This window comes from Vulpes vulpes, chromosome 13 (assembly GCF_048418805.1).
Source record: "Vulpes vulpes isolate BD-2025 chromosome 13, VulVul3, whole genome shotgun sequence".
NCBI lineage: Eukaryota > Metazoa > Chordata > Mammalia > Carnivora > Canidae > Vulpes > Vulpes vulpes.
The window spans coordinates 47,052,152-47,076,022 of NC_132792.1; the positions used below are offsets into that span (position 1 = coordinate 47,052,152).

The 23,871-nt window shown below is 37.5% G+C and overlaps 1 protein-coding gene across 1 annotated transcript in view; it reads right to left on the reverse strand.

The window, feature by feature from the left end:
* ATP6V0D2 (ATPase H+ transporting V0 subunit d2) overlaps positions 1-23,871 on the reverse strand; it is a 44,148-nt gene that overhangs the window by 17,988 nt on the left and 2,289 nt on the right. Inside the window, exon 2 of the mRNA XM_026014844.2 lies at positions 15,165-15,336. Within this exon, the coding sequence (XP_025870629.1) occupies positions 15,165-15,336 (172 nt within the window). The remainder of the gene's footprint in view (positions 1-15,164; positions 15,337-23,871) is intronic.

The following is a 23,871-nucleotide window of genomic DNA, read 5'->3' on the forward strand; positions in this document are numbered from 1 at the left end:
TATCTGAAGAAGTTGAGAAGCAGGCAATTATCCCCTTTTAAAAGGCACATGACTCTAAAGTTTCTTCACCTCCCAAACAGCAGTACCAAATTTAGACATTATAGAATTTTAGACTCCTTTTTATCTATTGAAAATGATATTAAAATGGAAGTGCTTATTTAACTGTCCCTTTATGGCTCAAAAGCTATTACCTGAGAGGGGAATTGCTAGCACTTAATAATCCTTAGTAGGCTCCAGACATTTAATTGTTCCCCACAGCACCTCAGTAATGTAAAAGCATATGAGCTGCCAACACTCCCAACTCGCAGAAGACTGTTAAGACTAAACGTTGACGGGCAACCAATGTCAATGCTGTGAGGAGTTAGCCCACATGGAACACTCAAGCCTATGTCTCTGCAGTGTGTGCATGTGGGTGTGCACATGCGTAAGTGTGTACGTGTGCGTATTGAGTTAAAAATTCTTCTTAGGGGTGCCTGGCTGGCTTAGTCGGTGGGGCAGGAGACTCTGATCTTGGGGTCATGAGTATGAGCCCATGTTGAGGGTAGAGTTTACCTAAAAAAGAAAAGAAAAATTAAACTTTTTTTTTTTTTTTTTTTTTTTTTACTATTAGTCTAGACTCTAAATTGCAAAGAGCAAGGACTATAACAACTGGATTCTGTTATATTTCAACCCACTGTTTAAATGGCCTTGTTTCTACAATGGAGCAGTAACACCAGTTCTCATAGTGTTGTTCAGGAAATAAAGTGAAAACCCAGGACATAGCCCATGGCAGGAGGCCGAAGGGAGGGGTCTCTTTCCTGCCCCCTTCCTCATCCCCATCACACATATGCACTAGGTATATAATTATCATTGACTATCTTGGGTGGCAAGGGAATGATGTGCCCAGAAAACAGGTTACTTTCTCCAGGCTATAATCTTTATAGATCCTCAGGGCCACACATGTAGTAGTTAGGAATAAAATCACTGCTGATATTGCTTGAGTAATTTTTGAGCTTAAAGACACTGGGGTATTCATCTAGTTCAAAGTCCTTATGTTTTAGATAATTGCATTCACATGTAGTGACAGAGCCAGGATGAGTTGGGTTAATTTTTCTCTTACTAGTGGCCTAGACAAACATTCTCATTTAATAGCCCCTTCTAAACATTTTATTATATAACTCTAATATTGACACCTGTGAAAATCATGAAGTCACCTAGAATTGTGAGTAAATAACTCAATTAAAAAAATTAGGTTGTAAAAATTATAGTTTTTAAAATGCTAGCCCTCTTTGAGGTTTTTTCTGTCAGGTATTACAAGCGTGTTCTTATTCAAGCCTCATGATTCAAGGCTCTAAGGACCATTATTACCATCACTTTATTTAAATACCTTGTCCTAGGTCACCCTGCTAGAAAGAGGCAGAGTTGGCACCCCAAAGCCAGAAGTCTTGCTCCGATTAGATTCAGAAAAAAACAAAAACAAAACAAAAAAACAGCTCAAGGCAGATGATATTTTAATATTTCCTTTTGGTCTTAGTGCTATTCTTTCCCTTTTTGTTCCCAAACTTATTTAAGGATCTTGAAGCTAACTAAAACACATTTCTTGTATGCTATCAAATTCTAAGCTGATACAACAGTTGCAGAGGTCAATTAGAGCCCTCACTAGTGAGTTAGAGGCATGATTCTTCAGCTCTAGTCAAAATCTCTCTGCCCAGCCTCAGATCCACTCTTTTACTTCCTTTTTGTGGCTTTCACTGCCTGGTTTTCTCATAGACAACTCAGGCCCATGATCTGAACACTTGAATGTCTCCAGTATTTCTCCTTCTGTTATCTCTATCTCTATCAGCAACATCACCACTTTCATTCCTAAAAATCTGTCAACGGCTTCCTTTAGCCTCTGGAATAAAGCACATATTTCTCACCGTTGTATACAAAGCTTTTTATTACCTGGCTTCTGGTTACTTCTCCAGCTATGGATGTGAATAATATCATTTTTTAAAAAAGTATGCATTTTAGACAAGTGAATAGAACAGACCTCCTAAAAGCTCTTAAAAGGCAGGAAGAGACTTTGCAAGTTTGACTGAGGTAGGGCCAGGATGGGAAAAGGAGCACAAAGAGAAAGTGTCATCACAGAATGCATGAGACAAAGACATCGACAACTAAATACCATAGCAAGTTGTGAAAGGGCAGAAAATATATTCGTTGGACCTAGCAATTAGAGTGGGGGGTACAGGGATCCCTGGGTGGCGCAGCGGTTTGGCGCCTGCCTTTGGCCCAGGGCGCGATCCTGGAGACCCGGGATCGAATCCCACATCAGGCTCCCGGTGCATGGAGCCTGCTTCTCCCTCTGCCTGTGTCTCTGCGTCTCTCTCTCTCTCTCTGTGACTATCATAAATAAATAAAAATTAAAAAAAAAAGAGCGGGGGGTACAATGGGGTAGGAAACTTTTTAAAAAAGAAGTTTAGCATCAAGGTGTGGAAAAGGGTAGAGAATATCACTATCTTCATACAGTCGTTGTGTAAACTGACTCCAATCATACATTTTGTCAATTGTTAAATTGTCACAGTAGAAGGACATCAAGCTTTAAAACAGAGAAACCTAATTCTTTTTTTTTAAATGATTTTATTTATTTATTCATGAGAGACAGAGAGAGAGAGAGAGAGAGAGAGGCAGAGACACAGGCAGAGGGAGAAGCAGGCTCCCCGCAGGGAGCCCAAAGTGGGACTCGATCCCAGGACCCTGGGGTCACGACCTGAGCCAAAAGGGAGATGCTCAACCGCTGAGCCACCCAGGCGTCCTGAGAAACCTAATTCTAAACCCAACTGTGTTACCTAAAAACCAGTTTAACAAGAGCTCCATTTTCTGTGGCTTAACATGGAAATATTTCTTCAACTTTGAATGTTTGGCATTTGGATTAGTAACACATATGAGAGCACTAGTAGAGGGCCTCAGATAAAGAAGGTGTGTGCAATCATACACTCTTAGAAAAAGATAATAAACCAGACTTTGGAAGAAGGGGAACAGGAAATTTATAAGCTACATAATCTTTGATATAAAAAATGTACAGTGTTTAAATTCTTGTATTTTCCAAGATTTCTACACCTCTGTAGTTTTACACCAAGTTCTAGCCAATAGAACCTTTTCTAATTTACCCATTGCTCTTAGAAGCTAAGAGGCTATCAACTCTTTTGTGGTCTAGAGACAAGGACTTGAATGGTAGTCATGTGGAAGACCGGATCATCCACAAGACTATAAATTATGTTACTTGCTGGGATATTAAATATTAAATCTGACTTATACTTATTTTAGAAAACCTGTTACCATCCTGTTCTGTACATGAGCTTTGTGTGGCCATTACTTCATGTTGTTTCCTTTAAGATAGCTGGACTTCAAATAGTTTAATGTTTATCTCTTTGGGAATGTAATCCTTAATCTCAAACTATGTCTGTTAACTAGTTGTCATAAATGATAACTTTTTTTATATATTAAAAGGCCTGAGTCCCTTTGTTTGATGGAGGCGCTTCAAGACTCAGTCTGAACTTCCCCATTGGGTGCGTCTGGATGTCTGGATAGTAGATAACTTGGTGAACTTGGCGATTACAACAGATTCATTATCTGAAAGCATTATGACTTGGATTTGGCTTTATCACAAGAGCCATATCCTGAGATCAGGACTTGATTGCTATGGGTTTCTATAGCAAGGGGCTACCAAGAGGCTGGGTCAGCATCCTTTCATCTGCAACACATAATATATAGCGTTCTTGATACCAACGATTCTGTTTTAGGTGACCAGAACTGTGATATGTTTGCTAGGCCACACTTGTACAGAAGGAAAATACAGGGACAGGGACATGAAATACATAATCAAGAGTAATTGTTCACAGAAAGGATTGGGCTATGTTTGAAATAGACTTGGTGTATGCTAAGTTATTTCATTCCTCATGAAAGGCGCTGATCCACCCTTGACAGGCCCAACAGTATTTATTGTGACATGAACAATAGAGCCATGTTGGAAGTGTTTTCCAAAGTATTAATTTTCAAATGAAAATTTTCCCTGATCACATTGGTAAACATTTCTGTTACTACAGATTTATTTAATCCAATGCTAACTCCATTATCCTCACATGGGCAGTTCTGCTATTTAGTCTGACTTGCTAAATAGACTGTTGAGATTTAGAATATCCCCTATAAACATCTGCTGCCTCTTGAAATTTGGCTTTTTTGGGTAGCATTTCTTACTTCCCTAAAGTTTCCCTTTTTTAAATAGAAGAAGTGAAAATTAAAATAATTTTTAAAAGCAGTTAATTTTGCTGTCATGCTCATTTTTCCTTCTCACAAAATAAAATACTGAAAGAAGTCAGCATTGCCTACAATAGCATGTTTTAGAACAAGAAAGCTGATCACTATGCATTTCCCAAACCTTTGGTAGCTCTGGAATCTTTAGAAAACTCTTTTCTCAAGTACTTCTCTACAATCTTGATTTAACCCATCTATTTAGATTAAAAAATTCCTCAAACTTGTTTATCCTTTTCCAGTGTCTTTGTTTCTATTACTCTCTAGATGTATAAAACCTTCCTTCCCCACCAATTGCTAGAAATGGAATCCTTCCCATTCTTTAATGGTCATATTCAAATACCACATTTTTCATTAAGCTTTTAAAATATCTCCAGCTAGAAGTGATATCTTTTTTTTTTGTCTAAATTTTGCATTTATATTTATCCTGGGGTGAAATTAATTATCAATGTATACTGGCAGTATTGATGGTGAACATGAATAGTTAGCTCATTCACTCACCAATATTTATTGCATATCTGAGGAAATAAGACCTGGACTCAAATATTAATTCTGCCATTATTCAACTGTGTGCTTTTAGGTAAGTCATTTTACATATTCATTTCAAACGTAGTTATTTACAGATAATTCCTACCAATCTTTATTATTTTTTGTGGCCTTCAAGAAGCCTAACCATACGTGTACAGAGTAGGAACACAATGATGATGTTTTTCAATCAATGAATGAATTTTTCTTTATGTTCATTCAAGTACATTGACTCTGATACTGGTAAATAGAAGTGAAGGAGTTAACCAGCTACCTCGTGTCTTAGCCTGAGGTCCCTTTCTAGAGGTCATAGCTGCCTATTCCTTGCTTTTTCTGTACTTTTCCATTGAGGAGAATTAGAACATAAGGGAGAGTACTCAACTGTCACCTCCTGTTTAGCCATACATGTAAATATTATGATAATTCTGAGGAAAACATCAGTGGAGTGGTTCTTCTTGCCAGTTACATGGGTTTAAACAAGCTGTGTCTAGTAGAGCCTGTTCATTTGGTGAAGAACATTTAACAGGTAGATCTCATCTTTATTAGATTCAAGACACCAGTAACAATAGATATTGGAGAATCTCATATCTTCTGATGAGGAAAGAAAAAAAGGTGAGAGACTAGGAAAGTCACAAAACTTTCAGATATTGTTGGAATATGAGAGAGCAGTCTGCTAATATCTATCAAAATCGAAGACTGGCATATCTATTGACAATTTCACTTCTGGGAAACCATGCAAAAGAATTTCTGGCATGAGGAAGCAAAGATTTATGTACAATGATGTTTGTTGCAGCATTACTTGGGATAGCAAGGAAATGAAACAACCTAGATGGACAAAAGGGAAATGGTTAAATAAATGATGGTAGACCCGACACAATGGGATATAATATATGTGCTTCAAATAAGATAGATCTTGTGTGCTTATGTAGAAAATTCTGATGAGATTATGTAAAAAAGACAAAGTGCAGATAATACATATATGATCTTGCTGTTCTAAAACAATAAAACTAGCTATGTGTACTTATATTTGTTTACATATAAACATATGCATACATATAAAACTTTTTTCACTTAGAAAAAAATTATGCATCTAACATGAGAGTTGGAGCACCTGGCTGGCTCAGTCAGCAGAGCATGCAAGTCTCGAACTTAGGGTTGAAAGTTGGAGCCCCACCTTGGGTGTAGAGATTATTTAAATTTGTTTCCTTATTTCTAAAATGCCAATAATATTAGTGCCACTCATACGGTTGTCATGAGAATTAAAAACGAACTTAATACACGTATAGTGATTATGTAAATGCTGGCTCGTAATGAACACTCAATAAAATTTAATTTAAAAAACTCTTAAGAAACACAGGCATAGGCTTTTTTTCAATTAAAAAATAGAAAATAAACATGATTAAACAAACTACAAGTAAGGCAGTGAATATCTGGACCAGTAGCACGGTGAATTTCAATCTTTCCAGGTTAGGAGACAGTCTCAAATTTCTTTTACTAAACAGTTGTTGGGGAAGGAACAGTGCTTTGGAAAGCAGGCTATTGGGCTCAATCATGACCCCTGGTGGTTGATTATCATCCCCACCTGGAATGTGGACGAAGAACCAGGGAAAAAATGTCTCTCTTGGCCCTGATTTATTTCTCTTTGGGAAGAACTGCTGTAGGGACAGCATCCTAAGCTCTTTTACATCCATTGCCTTGACATCCCTAACTGGCAGACACTAATTTTGCTGATGTCCCGTGGCATCGGCAACGCAATAGTAGTGCTGGTAAGCAGCACCATGTTTCTGCACCGGTTGCTTTGCCTCTTCCCAGCCACATCCACTTGCAAACAGGGTCTCATCCTTCAAGTCTTTGGCTTTGGCATCACTTCCTTTATGCAATCTTTTCTCGCTTTCACCAGGGGTTATACTCTAATGCAAAAAAAAAAAAGTAGCAGCATTTTTTGGGAGTATGTGGATGTGGATATGTTGTAAGTGTGGATATATTCATACATTATGTATATATATTTGTATATTATATATGTATATCAGCCAGTTTCATGGGCCTGCAATCTATATAGTCACACAGGGTCCAATACAGAGAAGGGCCACACACTTAGTTTAATTCTCTGCTGTTGCTCTCTTGAAATTATTAAACTTTTTTTTTTTTTTCTAACAAGGGCCCTGTATTTTCATTTGCACTAGTTCTTGCAACATCCCTAGCCGGCCCTGTTTTCAAATTACGCTCACAATTTTATATTGACTATAATTATTACTATTCTAGATGAGGAAACTAAGGTTTTGAATGATTAAGGAACTTTTGTTTTCAAAATCCCACAACTGATGTATTGTAGACTCAGGTTAGAGTCTACAAATGGTCACAAAAATTTCTCACCTGCAGCAGTGTCCCCTGGAGGGCTTATAAAAAGTGCAGATTCACAGACCACATTCCAGGACCTAATTAAACATAAGTTTTAGAGGCATGGTCTTGGAATCTGCATTTTAAGTAACTCTTCCATTGGCTCAGAGAACAAGTTTATGTTCAGTCACTCTCTAATTTTAGAACCTAGCATAGACCTTCTCTCCTAGCAGTCGCTTAGTATATGGTATGCTGATTAAGTGAATGTCATCCAGTTCTAGACAGATCACGTATTGCTATTGCAGGATAGCACCAGGGTTTTTCAACTCTCAAAGTGCTTGAGGCTTTTAAATGCTGGAGGCTTTATCAGCTTCTACAACTGAGACATTTTTGCTTCCTACTTGCTTTTGCCTTTGAACATCCACATGGAATCTCTGGCTATAAAACCTTAAAGTTGCTGCAGTCCTTAAGGTTTCGGAAGGATTTTTCTGGCCAAAGATTTAGAATCACAAATGCAAAGTGGTGTCCAATGGTCGATTCTATAATATCATTGGGAATTTTATTGCTAAAATCGAAATTTGATAAATTAAATACTATGGGGACGTTGAGGTCAGGAAGACACAAAACTCAGCCCTTCTAAGATGTTCATGACCTTCATGGAAGGCTATATAGTCATTTACAAATGTTAGAAACATTTTTGACCTAGAAAAAATTGCTGATATTATATATGGAAAAGTTAAGATTCAAAATTATATTTAGAGTGATTTTAGTTCTTTTAAAATGTATGAAAAAATGAAAATAATGCCAAATGATGATGAGATTAAGGGTAATTTGTATACCTGTCTCTAATTTAGTAGGCTTCCTATTCTTTTTGGTTAGAAACAAAACCAAAATCCTTTATCTTACTGGCAGATTCTTTCTGTAGCTTAGGATTTCTAGAAATCATTGCCTATTTTCTCTCACTGATCATAAGTCAAGATGCTAAATTCTGTTAACACCTAATTCCCAAATGTATCTAACCACTGTCCACTCCTTTCTATCTTGGCTGCTCTTTCCAGTCCAGACGTTAAAAATATCTTCCTCTGGTTTCTGTTTCCAGTTCCACTCCATCAACGCACCTTTCACAGTATCAACAGAATAATCTTTCTAAATATGTAAGATCAGTCCCCTCACTTTTCAAGGCAGTGTAAGAGTTGAAAAGCAAAAACAAATGAACAAACAAAAAAGAGAAAGTAACCCCTGTGGCATGCTATCCAGTGATCTGATGTCACATATGAGCTTCTCTGCTTACCAGCTACAAGGCCCTTAAAGTATGCTCCAGGAAATGGGCATAATAAAAAAGTTACCAATTATTGAACAAACACTCTGTACACTATAAGAACAGATACTGTCCCATTGGTTAGAGGAGAAACTAATGCTGCATTACATTGCCTTAGGCCGAGGGCCTGTAAGTGTTCAACCACTCTTCCAAGTGATTCCCAGCAGAATATGCTCCACCTTATAAGGTGGTGACTACTTGGTGAGGAGTATAGTCAACAGCACATAGGAAGCATGTCAGGTGGAAAACTTTCTGAAAAGCCTTGCTTTATTGACTTTAAATCATAGAGACAAAGTCGGAGCCCTAAGAATGTAAGTGCCTCGGAATTATATTACTAAATTTGTGACTATAAGTGATGGGGCAACCAATTCATCCAGTTTTAGTAGTAGAAGCCCTGAGAAACCCCTCCAGGTAAACCAAGGTGTACAGTCTCCTAATATATAGTGCAGTGACAAGCCTGTGGAAGGTTTATAATGCATCATCAAGATAGTCAAGAACTTTGATTAGCCTTTCTGAACCAATCTTGGAAGATTTCTTCAATGTGTGGTCCTTAACCTACAGTTCTTGGCTACTATTAGTCCAAGTACTTAAAGGCTATGTTTGATCTTGCTCTTGATTTTCCTGTATTCAGAAAATTTACATCCCCTGAGGTGAAATATTTTGAATATTGAAATATTATTTTTAAAAGATGGCTAGCCTCAAAAGGGATGAGAAGTTGAAATGCTGCCAGAAAGTGTTAAGTAGGAGGGAAGAAAAATAAAACAATTCAGTCCTATATTAAATAGTCTCTTCATTAAAATGCTATGGATTCATTCCTTTGTTTCACACAACTGTGTATAATTATAGTATACAAAACCCCCAGATCTTCCTGCTATTAAGCATTTAAAAATATCCATTCCAGATTTTCAAAATAAGTTTCACATATACGATAATTATATCACACAAATGTGCAATGCTTAGATTGTATTTATTATAACAACTTAAATTTAGACCATCTCTACTAAGGTTGACTTCACATCTTCATAAGGATGCCTTGGGCAAATTCCTGATAGAATAGTAATCCTATTTGATGGAATTTTGTGGGTGCTAGACACCTGACTTCACAAAACGTTCCAGAGAGAAATTAGAAAAGTAGTTTTAGAACTGTTTTTCATATGTGCACATCTTGTTAGAGTAACACAATTCTAGGTCCTGCACAGAGTATCTGGATGCTGCCTGGACTGGCAACTCACAGGATATGGTGGGACAAATAATGGACTGACATTTAGAAGACCTCAGTTTTGGTGCAGTTGAGCTATTGGGTCTCTGACAAGGAGGTAATGCTCATGAGAATAATTGTGAAAGTGACTTCCAAGTCATAAAATTGAGGCACCATGATGAGACATTTTTAATCAGAGGTGCATATCAGAATAACCTGGGTGTCTTCCAAAAGGGTGCCTGCCTCACTCCAAGGCCAATAAGCTCAGAATTTCCTGGAATATGAATCAGGAACATACAAACTTTTTAAATGCCCACAGATAATTCTGAATTACTTGCTTTTTTATAAACTACCAGGGCAGTGCAAGATCTTTAGCTTTCTAGATTGATGGATCTGGAATCAAATTCATTCCAAATCTCTTAATTATAGTGTGACTTTAGAAAATTCATTATTTTATTGACCCTCAGTTTCTCTAATTTAAAAAAAATGGAGATGTAAACATCTTCTTTGCAGGGTTCCTGTGTGGAGATGTAAATAAAACATTCAAGTAAAAGTGAATATCTTTGGGGGTCTAATAAGTAACCTAAGATTGTGAAACAAGACAGATCAGAAGATCATAATAGACAATAGCGAGTGTTAGAGACCATGGCCACTGAAGAATGCAAGCCTTGACTAAATATATTTTTAAAAATTATTTTAAACGCTGACCTTATTATACAAAATGTATCTGCAGGCATGATATCTGGCCTAACATACTGGCCTAACATGTTGGCCAGTAAATAACCAATATTCAAGTGCTATATAAAATATAATATCCTGAGTTGTTTGGAAGTATCTACTCACTCTGTGTAAGGTGCTGCTAAATACAGAATTACATATTGAATCAACAAATATTCAGTGCCCATTACATACTAGCAAGTATAGATAGAGATACTAAAAGAAGTAATTCAAAGAATTTATAGCCAAGAGAGTAGATAAATTAAAACATGTCCATGACTAACACCCTTAACAGTACCAATACTACCTAGACCATCTTTCCATTTTCAACTTTGTGTTAATATTGTATACAAGGCTTTGTGACCACCTGTATTCTTAGTATATAGTTTTTAAACATTGCTAATGACCAAAAATATTTAGAATTTTATGTAATTATGTTTTATTTTATTTTATTTATTTTTTTTAAAGATTTTATTTATTTATTCATGAGAGACACAGAGAGAAAGAGAGGTAGAGACACAGGCAGAGGGAGAGAGAAGCAGGCTCCATGCAGGGAGCCTGACGTGGGACTCGATCCCAGGTCTCCAGGATCACACCCTGGGCTGAAGGCAGTGCTAAACCGCTGAGCCACCCGGGCTGCCCAGTGATTTTGTTTTAGAAACAGAGTACATTTTATCTTTTCAGTTTTATGTAGTTAATGTTTTAAAAGTGGAGCCCCACATGGAGCTTGAACTCAAAACGCCACGATCAAGACCAGAGCGGAGATCAAGAGTCAGATGCTTAACTGACTGAGCCACCCAGGCACCCCTAGAAACAGAGTACATTTTATTTAACTAGATCAACATGGTTGTTTGCTGTGGAATAAACATGTTTGCTTAATTAATGCTAAGGCTTCCTCCAAGTTTAAGATTCTATAGTTAAAACACTAACCGTGGAGTCATCGCATAAGAGGAAACATTGACCAAGTGACTCAGAGTCATTCTTAGAGCTAAAGTACTTTCTAATACATTTTGAGCATGTTTCTGTCCTAGGAGACCTGTCTCTCAACCCAAGAAGTATGAAATCTGGCAGCCTTTTGACTCCATTAAAATTCAACTGTCCTCTGTCATTACCATGGGTCAGGTTTTCTGAACTCATCTAAAATCTGAGCAAAATATGTATACAAAGCCTACTGCCAACATTTGCCTTATTTTAATTTTAAAGCATGACTCCTCCATCTGTTGATCTGTGACTCAGGCAAGTTACTGCACTTAACTTTAGTTTCCTCATTCTTAAAATGGTGATGATAAGAACTAAGATTTGTCAGGTTTAAAGGAGACAATGTTTGTAAAGCACTTAGCAGAGTCCTGGCATATAGTAATATTCCATAAATATTGTCTAGTATTTTGATTGTCATTTCTACTTCCACACAGATAGGGAGGGCCATCTTGTCTTCCCACTGAGGAATCTTTAATGATGTTTCCATAACTACCCTTGTCAGGGTAATTTTTTGGCAGGAGGCATTGCTGCTTAGAAAGCCTCTCTCCCAGGCAGCCACTGAAGATCTGATATGAACCTGGAGCTGACCCAGTCCAAGCCCAAGCACTTTGTTCTTCACCTCAGCCATACAGGGAGGTAAGAGTCCTATGAGCAAACCTGGCTTCTTCTTTTGTCTCTTTTACATTTTGGGTTTCTGCTTCAGATTTTTATTTAAGAATATATATTTTTTTAAGTTGGCTCCACACCCAACATGGGGCTCTAACTCACAACCCCAAGATCAAGAGTCACATGCTCTACTGACTGAGCCAGTCAGGTGCCCCTTCAGATTTTTATTTTATTTTCTTTCTTTCAGATTTTTATTTTTAAGGAAGGGTCTTGCAGATACTAACACACATATGGAAAATACTCTTCAATGTGATAAAGCCCAACTTCCTAAGCCTGCCATTGAAGACTGCATTTTCTGGCGGGCACCTACTTTTCTAACCTCCCTTCTCCATTTTTCCCTTCCCCTTTTGGCACGGCCCACTCCCACCAAAACTGACCTGTTATTCATCATGCATGCAGCGTCCTTCCCATCTACATACTTCAACCTCAGATGCTCCACTTCTCCCTCTCTCCAAATTCTACTATTTTTCCAGGTTCAGCAACAATGTCAGATCTTTGGAAGGCTTCTCAAAGAAACTTCTTCTCAAAGAAAGTGCTTGGGCTTTGGATTGAGTAAGACCCAAAGTTTCATCTCTGACTAGCTGTGTATTTGTGAATTCTTTAAGAAATCAGCACCTGGGGTCTTGTCTTTAAATCAAATCCTAACCTATATAGCACTGATGGGAGATCTGATTGCACAATGTATGTTGGCACTAATCACATGTCTCAGGTATACCAACCATTACTTCCTGCCTCAAACCATGGTCATCTCTTCTACTTGCTTATTTATGGACATGGAATCAGAACAACTGGATAGCTGTTGGGGAAAAACAATTTGAGCTGGATCCCTAGTCTCATTCCTTACATTAAAATAAATTCTAGATGAACCAAAGTTTTAAATGTAAAAAACAAAACAGAAAAAAAAAGAGAAAAGAAAAAAGAAACATCAACAATAATAAATGAAATAAAAGACAGGCAAATTTACTATAAATTTGGAGTAGAGGGACGCCTGGGTGGCTCAGCGATTGGGTGCCTGCCTTTGGCTCAGGTTGTGATCCCGAGATCCAGAATCGAGTCCTGTACGGGGCTCCCTGTGAGGAGCCTGCTTCCTCCTCTGCTTGTGTCTCTGCCTCTCTCTCGCAGTCTGTGTCTCTCATGAATAAATAAATAAATGTTTAAAAAAATTTTGGAGTGGAGGAGGGCTTTCTAAGCAGGATACGACAATCAGAAGCCAATGAATGAAAGGACTGATGATTATAGCTAATTTAAAAATTCCAATGTTTCTACAGGAAAAGAAAAGCTATAAAAATTAAATTCTATCACACTGAGAAAATAATTTTGCCACATATATTAGGAAGAGCTAGCTTTCTTACGTTACCAAGAGCCGTTCCATAGCAACAAAAACTGCTGAATACTCCAATAAAAAAATTAGACAAAGTATTTGGTCAGGTAGCAAACACACATGATTAATAAGTGCAAAATGATGTTCAATTCTGCTAACTCAATTCTGCTAACAAAGAAATAGAAGTCAGAGCAAAAGATACAACTTCTAACTTATTGGATGGGCAAAAACTAAAAAGATAATATCCAATGTTGGTGATGGTGTAAGGACACAGGCTTTCTCATGCACTGTTTTGGGGGGGTGCAAATTGGTGATACTTATATTAAGTACAACTTAGCAAAATTTATAAAAATTTTAAAAATTCCTTTGATTCACTATTTCTACTGCTAAAAATTTAGCTTAAAAATAAATTCAAGACCTACACAGTAATAAGCTAGTTGCAAAACTTTTTGCAATGGAAAAAAAATTAGTTATTTGTTAATAGATGCCTGGTGAATCGAGTCATGATACATACCAAACATGGAATTCTAGGCAATTATAAAGAGAATTATGCTGACAAGGATATTTCTAAGAAATATTAGGTGGTGGGGTGCCTGGGTGGCTCAGTAGTTGAGCATCTGCCTTCGGCCCAGGGCGTGATCCCAGGGTCTTGGGATCGAGTTCCACATGGGCTCCGGGCATGGAGCCTGCTTCTCCCTCTGCCTGTGTCTCTGCCTCTCTCTCTGTGTGTCTCTCATGAATAAATAAATAAATATATATAAAAAAAGAAATATTAGGTGGGGTAAAAAGTGCAGAAGGAATATGATCCATTTGCATAAATTTGAATTATGAAGTGAGATGGGTTGAGTGTGTATCAATAAACATACTCAACTGTAAGTATTTTTCTAGAAAATACATATGAAATGGAGAAGCATTTACTTTTGTGGAAAGGAACTGAGTGGGGAAGAAAGGGGCATGTGGAATAGAGGAATATTTTAATTTTATACCTTTCTAAACCAGTCTAAGGCCTAAATCTAATATTCTTGACTTTGTATATTACATTGAAATGGTATATTCATAATAATCAGCTCATCTATTGTGGACATTTGTTCCCAGCTTCTTTGTTAGAACTGGAGAGGCCCAAAATATTGAACACTGGATAAAATTTATTAACTGGGTTACTAAAGGTACAATTTATTATTGTGTGGAAATTCAAACATTGTTTAGAATGAAAAGCCTTCATAGTGAAAAATTGCATTACTGGTGATGGAAAGGAATAAAAATAAAACATGTGACTATGATGGGAGCTTCTTCTGCCTGTTGCAAAGGGAATCAGGAAAGGGTAGATGTAGCCTTAACAATAATTTGTGATGTTTCAGCTCCAACCTGACAAATGATCCAAAAATGTCACATAATATTTACCTTCAGTATCAGCAGCCAGAATGTTTTAAATCAGCATGCTTACAATTTTTCTTAAAATGTAAACTGAAAACAGTGCCTTTAAACAAAAAAACAAACAATAAACAACAACAACAACCTAAACTTTACGCTCAACTTGGGGCTTGAACTCATGACCCTGAGATCAAAAGTTGCATGCTCTACCGACTGAGCCTTCTAGGCAGCCCTGAAAACATGGCTTTATGTGGAGGCTACCACCACCTACAAAATTATGTTTATAAATAAATGAAGTCTATCTTCTAGCAATGAATATGAGGCTTGGTGAGCTTATGTATTCAAATTTACAAACAAGAGAAAAAGGTTTTAAGCCTCATGCCAACCTAATGCCCCCCCCCCTATAACTATTATGGGTTGTTTGCACAAATAGGGGATCAATAGGGCTTCCTGCTACCACTTACGTCATGTATGTAAAAAATGTGCTCAGCGGTTCCAGGGAATGATTCCGGAAATATTCAAATTCTCTGCATAGCTTTTTCCTCATCTCCGTGTCAATTTTGGAAACAGTAAGAGGATTTGTTTGATTAGCCAAGAAGTTGCCATAATCAGTGGTCTGGAGATGAATTTTCACATCTGAAATTAAATGAAACCTCAAATCAGATTAAATTTTGAACATGCGTTAAGTAGCTTTTACAACATTAATTGAATTTATTGTGACTTTATGATAAATTGCATATTAATTATCTTATTAGACCTTAACATAAAGTCTACGTATGAGTTAGCTTTGAGTGTTACTATCTAAAGCAATAGAAAATTCAATGTTAGTACAGATATTCTAGTACAACAAAAAAATTCAATTAGTCAAGTAATCTAGAATTATTTAACACAGGTGAAAACATTAACAACCACCTAGTCCTAAGTTTACCTGAGCCAGTTGTAGTCATTTGGAAAGAGCTGCTCAGAAAACTGTCGAGAAGGAGTCTAAAGCTTCATCTTGTTTTGATGGAAAAAATAAGTTTCTTAGTAGTATTTACCATGGGTATGGGAGGTGGAATGGGCAGTCTTCAACAATATCCTTTTATTATAGATGAAGAAATTGAGTCTCAATGAGGCTAAGTGGTGGGGTTTTATAGTAGTAAGGCTTGAATTAGGAGATGGGTCTCCTTACTCTTGAAATCGAACATCATTTCCAGAAGACCATGCCAAGCATCCTGTAAATGGCAATGTTTTTGAATGCCAGGTAATTGCTGAAGCATTAAGTGGGAGAGAAGGAGAGGTTAAGAAATGAAGCCAGAGAAACAAGCAGGGGTTGTCTCAAGAAAGGCTTGGAATGACTTCCTTTATCCCGAGGATAACCGGATTTCATTGTTGGCTATGAACTTATTGCTGCGGTAGCTGATGAGAGAGTGGATTTGCAATTAGGCCTCAAGTGATTCTTATGTATCTGAGATTCAGTGGACAGGCATTCTTTCTTACTATCTGGAGGAGATTATGTGCCGGAAATATTCTTTATCTGACTGCAGAATTTATTTGCTCAATTAGCTATTTAGTTAACTTGGTTTTTAAAAATTATCCTTTTTTTTTGGTGGGGGGGGGGCACGTCTTACTTGGCTTTTATTTTGGCAGCTTGGATTTTTATACAATTTGACAGTTTGCGTTCTCAACACTGAGGAATATTTGCCAACAGAAGAAATACAAATGTTATTTCTTTCAAAACCATGATATTTTGCTCATGTGGCATATGTTTCTTTTAAGCAAAATAACTTCCAAACCTTTTAGCTGCCAATGATATCCTGAAATTCAACATCTCAAGTATTTCAGATCCCCCAGGAATCATGTAATACTGTTGTCAATGGAGAGGCAAATGAAATAAGAGGAACCTTTTTTTTCCCCAGCACCAAAACAATCCAAGGGACGCTTGCAGGGAGATTCTAAGAACATCTCAAAATCTGAAATGTTTGCTCTGAGCTGACGATAGACTGCTAACAATATCAGCAACGCTTATCATTTTATAGTTTTCAAAATGGGTTCACATAATTTTTTCTCTCCATTTCCCCAAGTGCTTATTTATATAGGTACATGATAAAAAGGACTTTGTGGTCAAATGAATTTGAAATAAACAGGCTTCTCAGCTGTAGCAATGGAAAGCCTTTAACACATTACTTTGAGTGATTTTTGAAAAGAGTATGGTACAGAACCTCCCGAGCCCACTAGAAAACAATGGAGCCACCCACGGAGCTCGCTTTGGAAAATTAGACTGCTTTTTTATCCAGAGAAGTGACGTTTTTTTCTTTTTCATTCAAATGAGGAAATGGAAATGTTTTCCAAACTGGGATCACTACAAACTACATCAAATTAATAGGTCCCAAATGGCAAAGAATAAAAGTATTGGATTAGGCTTTTATAACAAACATAAGTGTATAACACAGAGCAGCATATATATGTGTGCACACAGGGTCATAGTGTAAAAATGTGTCTTCTGTGGGTTGCAGTCACTGGGTTCAGTGGAGTGATCTACTTGGCTCCTGAGGCAGGATAGTGATCTGGGACATCATGATCACCTTCCATCAATTTGTTGGTCAGATCAGTTTTAAAAAATGAGAGTTTTTTTTTTCCCCTGTGCAGCTTCCTGTTTGGGGCTCTCTAATAAAGTGAATGTCCAGACCTTTCATACTTCATGTAGGTTTTATGCCAAGGAAGCACCCGCAGAGGTACCTGCAAGGGGTGCTATCCTTGAGGCATCCCCTGCCTTTTCCCTACACTCTGCTGGCACTGAACTTAATAAGATGTAATCTGACCTTTCTGAGCCCAGTTTCTTCACCTACAAAATGGATATAGAACCCATGCTTTTGGGTTGTTGAGGGAATTAAACAAGATGATGTAGGTGAAGAGCCAGCATGTGGAAGCTACTACATAATACTACTTTTTTTTTTTTCTTCTCACATGTACCCACCCACTTCAGCAATAATTTATTTCAGTTGGCTAAAGACTTTGGTATTTTTTCTCTAAATCAGAATATTCTCAGCTGATGTATTGGCATTGGCCATCAGATCTTATAATTGCTCAGATTTTAATAAATATACCAATATCTATAAAACCGGAACTTCTCCCTCCATTTTTGCTAATTTACTGCCATCCTTACAGTGATAAAACTTCAAGTCCTTTTTGGTGCTTTCTTAAGCCAAATCCCCTGCCTTGTTCCTTCATGTCTTCTCTGGTTTCCACTCTTCATGCCCTTGGTTTAGAATGGCCACCTGACATCAAGATTACTGCTGTGAGCTCTAAATTGATTCTCCCAAGCTCATTTCTCCTCATGTACTTACTCCCTGCCTCCAGTTTCATCTTTCCTAAGAATTCTTTTGAGTTAGTAATGACCCTATAAGAATCTTGGAGTCATTGACAGTTGTAGGCAGATCAAAAAGGACTTTCCTAATATTTGTACTGTTTTACCACTGACAGAGTGGTTCTAATGGACATCATCTCTTAACCCTAACAAATATTCTTATTTTATAGATGACGACACTGAGGCTCAGAAAAATAGCATGTTCATGTTTTCTATGCTCGCGAGTATTTGACCAACTATCTAAACAGGGCCCTTTACCTCACTCATTTCCTAAAGCTCCATAATCAGGTCTCCAAGGTCCTTCAAAGTTTTTCCCAGCTGAAATTCCAGCCTTATCTCCATGTATTCTAGTATTGCAGCCAAACTGGTTTACTCCTCATCCATGTTTTTATTAAGTACAGGAATCTGTAGTTTATTAATTTTCCCTGCTGGCCCAGAAGGCCCAGCCACTTCAACCCTGCTTGCCTGCATTTCACTGGCATTTTTTAAGATCTGCTTCCCTTTTGAATATATCTTCCATCTATAGGTTTAACTCATTCTTGTACTTTATTTATTTACTTTTTTAAGATTTTGTTTATTTATTAGAGATACACACACACACACACACACAGAGAGGCAGAGACACAGGCAGAGGGAGAAGCAGGCCTCATGCAGGGAGCCTGACGTGGGACTCGATCCCGGGTCTCCAGGATCACAACCTGGGCCGAAGGCAGTGCTAAACCACTGAGCCACCCGGGCTGCCCCTCATTCTTGCATGTTAAAACTTGGATTGTTTTTACTTATTTATGAGATCCTCAACTAGAGAACTGTTTAGGGAGTGAATAATATCTTACTGCTTATCATATTCTCTACTATCACCTAATACGATTTTTATCACATAAACTACAAATATTGGTAGATTTATTTTGTGCTAAAAACTTAGGACCACATAGTACTTCATTATACAATTCCATGCATGTCAACCAGGGTTGAAACTCCTCATTTTGGTTCTTATTCACCAAACAAACTGGTGCTCTCTGAAGAACAGAATCAGCTACATAGAACCATATATATATATATATATATATATATATATATGTATATATATATATATACAAAACACCACTAATCATAACCATGAGATGGGAAGAATTATTCCAGGAATTCAAAAGTCTAGCAAAACAGGGGAAACTAGTTCTTGTTGTAAACACACTGTAGTTGAGGGAGGTACTTATGGTTTCCTAGGAATTCTTATGATTTAAAGTTTACAAAACATTTTCAGAATTTTCTGATGCTCTTGATCACTGGGAGTTAGGCCAGGGAGATATTATCTAAGTATCAGATAAGAAAGCCTCATGCTAAAAGTTAAGCAACCTGGCTTAATATCCTAGAGCCAGAAAGTAGAAATGCTAGGACTTGAACCCAAACATGCAGGCATTTCTAAGGTGAATTTTCAGATTCTTACTATGTGCAAAACACAGCCGTAGGCTAGGGGAACTAGCACATTAAAGCATATAGCCTCTGCTCCTTTTAAAAAAATGAATATTTCTTTTTAAAATTTCAGGTTCATTGAAGTACAACTGACAAACAAGACTGTAAGGTATTTAAAGTGTACATTTGATATACATATACATTGTAAAAGTATCTCCCCCACCACTTATCTTATTCCTTGGTGGCCTCACATATTGATAGTTTCTGTCCTTGAGAAACTTATAGTATAGGAGGCGATAGATTCATTTATTCATTTATGAGTTAAGCCCTTAACTGTTACTTCCAGGGGCTAGATAGTCAAGCAAGACAAGTGTCCTCCCAGCATGACGCATCTATGCATGTCAGAGAATCAGGTCCATTTCAAGGTACAATAGAGTACAAAGGTAAGGCCTGTCGATTGTACCCCAACAGGGCTGCAGTCAAAAGATTTACAGAGGAAGTAACTCGAGTGGAGACTGTAAAGAGGAATGAGTGTTCTCCAGGCAGACAGGTTAGAGAACAGAATTTGTCACCGAAGGGATAAACTTCACAAAAGGTAGAAGAGTTTTGAGAAAATGCTTGCAAGGTAGAGATCAGCAAGACTGCTCCAGCCTTTTGAACCAAGGGTAAAGTTTATCCTGCCTGATGAAAGCCATTGAAGTATTTTTGAACAGGGACGTGATGGCATTAGATATGCATTTTTAATACAAGGTGGAAAAACTAAGTGCTATAATTGGAGGTTCAAATAGTATTTAAGGGAGCATGAAGAAAGCCCTTTGAACGAAGTCCTCCTCCTATATGTATTTTTTCACTTAAAAATAGATAGTAGGTATAAATATAGATAGAAAGTGAAAGGTTGCCTGTGCTTGTCATATACCACCACCCCCGCCCACTCATTCCTAGATGCAGGTGACTACTATTTTTAGTTTTGTTGGAACCTTTTAGTTTCTTTGTATCTAGACCAGCATATAGAAAAAATATTTTTAAATTTATCTGCCCTTTTCCTAAAGAGTACTATGCCACACATAGTTCTTCCCCTTAATAGATCTTGGTGATCGAATTTCCATATCAGTCCTCTTAAAGGGGTGTTGTCGTGTTGTTGTTGTTTTTTTAATAGCTACAGAATATTCTGTTATGTGAATGTTACATAAGTAGTTTAATCAGTTCCCTGCAGATGGACATTTGATTTGCTTCCATCTTTTGCTATTCTAAACAATGCTATATGAGGTCCCAGGCCAAGCATGTATGCATTTGGAATTTTGATAGGTCCTGCCCAACTGCCCCCATTAAGAGTTCTTATTTTTTAATATTTTTATTCTTCAGAGTGGGAACCCTTGTAGGGCAGAGACTCTATCTTATTCAGTTTTACTTCCTCGACTCTGGCCAGAAATGATTAATATATTGTTGTTAAAATAATTCCTATTGGAGAGGAAGGAAGGTCATGTCCCCTAAAAGGGACATAATTGTTGGTGAGATATAATCAGATTTCCTCATTCCCTTAAAAAAAATATATGGCAAGAGAGGACAAAGTGAAGTTTCAATTCACAAGGCCAGTGGACACTTCTCACCATATATTTTAGAAAAGATCAGTGACTAAATTCTAGAGCTCTCAAGTATTAATTTTACCACCTTGTCTTCTTTGAAGAGGAAAGAATATTTACCGCAGTCTTATTTGTAATTTTAAAAATTCTAATGAAAACAGCAGTGTTGCCATGAAAAGAACTTAAATGCATGTGATTAAGTGAGAGAAGCCAATCTGAAAGGGCTGCACACTGTATAATTCTAACTATATCACATTCTGGAAAAGGCAAAACTATGAGACAGCAAAAAGATTGGTGGTCGCCAGAAGTGGGGTTGCAGGCCAGGAATGAACAGGTGCAACAGAGGATTTTTAGGGCAGTGAAAATACTTTGTATGACGATAATGACGGATACATGTCATTATATATTTGTCCAAGCCCATAATGTATAATACCGAGAGTGAACCATAACATAAACTATGGACTCTGGGTATTAACATGCATCAGTGTAGGTTCATCAGTTATAACAAGTGCACTGTGGGCTGCAGTGGGGGAATGCTGGCGGTGGCGAGGCTGCGTGTGGAGGCAGGAGCTATATGGGAAATCTCTGTACTTTCTCCTCAATTTTGCTGCTAACAACAACAACAACAAAAATTGCTGCTAACTTAAAAGCTGCTCTAAGAAACAGAGTCGTAATATTTTTTTTAAAAAAGTGTTAATTCTTTAAAAGAGTATTTCATGTCCCTTTAGCAGTATTATTTTGCTGCAAAATCACTTTTAAAGACTTTAAAGTTTCCATGTGATACAGCCTCCCAGCACTACCAGTGGGACCAGGCCATGTGAACTAGTTTCGCTCCTTTGTCTCTGGGAAAGACTGAGTCACGGAGTGTTCTAGCAACTGATTCAGGTCGCTGTTAGTCAGGGGCAGACCTTGGAACAGATGAGTATTTCTGATCACACTGGCACAATTATATACCCAGTTAAGCAGTTACGAATTCTAGGATTTTTCAAAAAGCTTTTCTAGACAATCTTCATTTTCTCTTCTAAATTTACCTGAAACCTTATGTGTTCTTTCTAAGTAATTCTAAAACAACTTGTTGGTGTCAGAACCCCTTTGAAGCCTAGAGAATTTGAAAAGACTAAAGGCAAATTTAATATTTGCCAAGTTAGCTTTTCTTTACCTACTTTTCTTCATCCATTGTTGGTACAGTGCACATTTTATGCAAACGGAAACAGAAACCCTGAAGTCCTTACCAGCTAGCCCAAAAAAAATGACCTTGATTTCTTTTTTTTTATTTTGTTTTTTGTTTTTTGAACTTGATTTCTTCTCTTCAACTCCTGCCCCCTTTTTTGGTAAGGAATAAGTCCTTTTTTTTTATTTTAAAGATTTTATTTCTTTATTCATGAGACACACACACACACACACACACAGATAGGGGCAGAGATACAGGCAGAGGGAGAAGCAGACTCCATGCAGGGAGCCCAATGTGGGACTCGATCCCGGGACCCCAGGATCAATCACACCCTGGGCCGAAGGCAGATGCTCAACCACTGAGCCACCCGGGCGTCCCTCAACTCCCTTTTTTAAAATTTTACTTTTAAGTGATCTCTATACCCAGTATGGGGCTTGAACTTATAACCCCCAGATCAAGAGTCACATGCTGTACTGACTGAGCCAGCCAGGCTCCCCTCTTCTCAATTGGTAATCCAGCTCAGAAGATAGTTGAGTTTCTCTCCGTAAATGTGCAGATGCAAACAGTGCATTGCTTTTCACAAGTTATCTCCCAACAGCCTATGAAATAATCGGGTAGGGCAGGCCTTATTATTTTCTATATCAAAATGGAACTAGCATCAACACAGACAATCATCATTTAGCTCCAGTTCATGCTCAGGAGGCACAGACATTTTAGTAGGAAAAGAGATGCAGATATGTCTATACTCCCTGATAAGAGTGTCAGACTAGACACAGTCATTCTAAGCCTCAGTATCCTCAACTGTTAATGCAGACATGAAGTCCCTATTTAGATTTACTTTCTCAGCAGCCATTATAACCCGCAGTTTATTGACTCACACTTGATATTCCTGGGAGTCTCCAAACAGATTGGTACACAGATTCAAACAGGGGTGTGAAATGACTGGCTAAAAAAAATATATTATTAGGAGGAAAGAAGGATGTAAACCTGAGGTACGGGGACAATAAACAATTGATGTATGTGCCAGGCTTTCTTAACCATGACCCCTGATATTCCATGGAAAATTTTGTATGTTATGCATTTGTGTGTACTTTTCTAAAAAGATTCTTGCTTCAGGTCTTCAAAAGGGTCTGAAATCCTTTTTCCACTCCCAAATTGAAGCTGAGGGTGGTTTCTCTGGATTCTTTGGTGAGCAGGCTAAACCAGATTTTGTATCACATTTTATGTATTGTTTGTGTTAAATTTGCATTCCTAAACTCGTTTAAAAGCTTGGGTGGTGGCGCTAGGCTGGCTCAGTTGAAGGAGAGCTGGCTCTTGACCTTGGGGTCCTGAGTTCGAGCTCCACATTAGGTGTAGAGATTACTTAAATTTTAAAAAATAAAAGCTTGACTGAAAACTAAATACAAATCATTCTAGTGGCTTCTGTTAAAAAAACACTCATTTTTCCCTGCATTCATTCACTTTTTCTTCTTTAAGCACATTCTCTCTTTTTTATTCAAGTAGAGTTGACATACATTATATTAGTTTCAGGTTATGACAATGATTCAACAACTGTATACATTATGGAATGCTCACCATGATAAGTATTAGTTACGCTCTATCGCTCTACAAAGTTATCGCAATATTTATGTAGATTTTCTGTACATGATTAATATTCTCTAGTC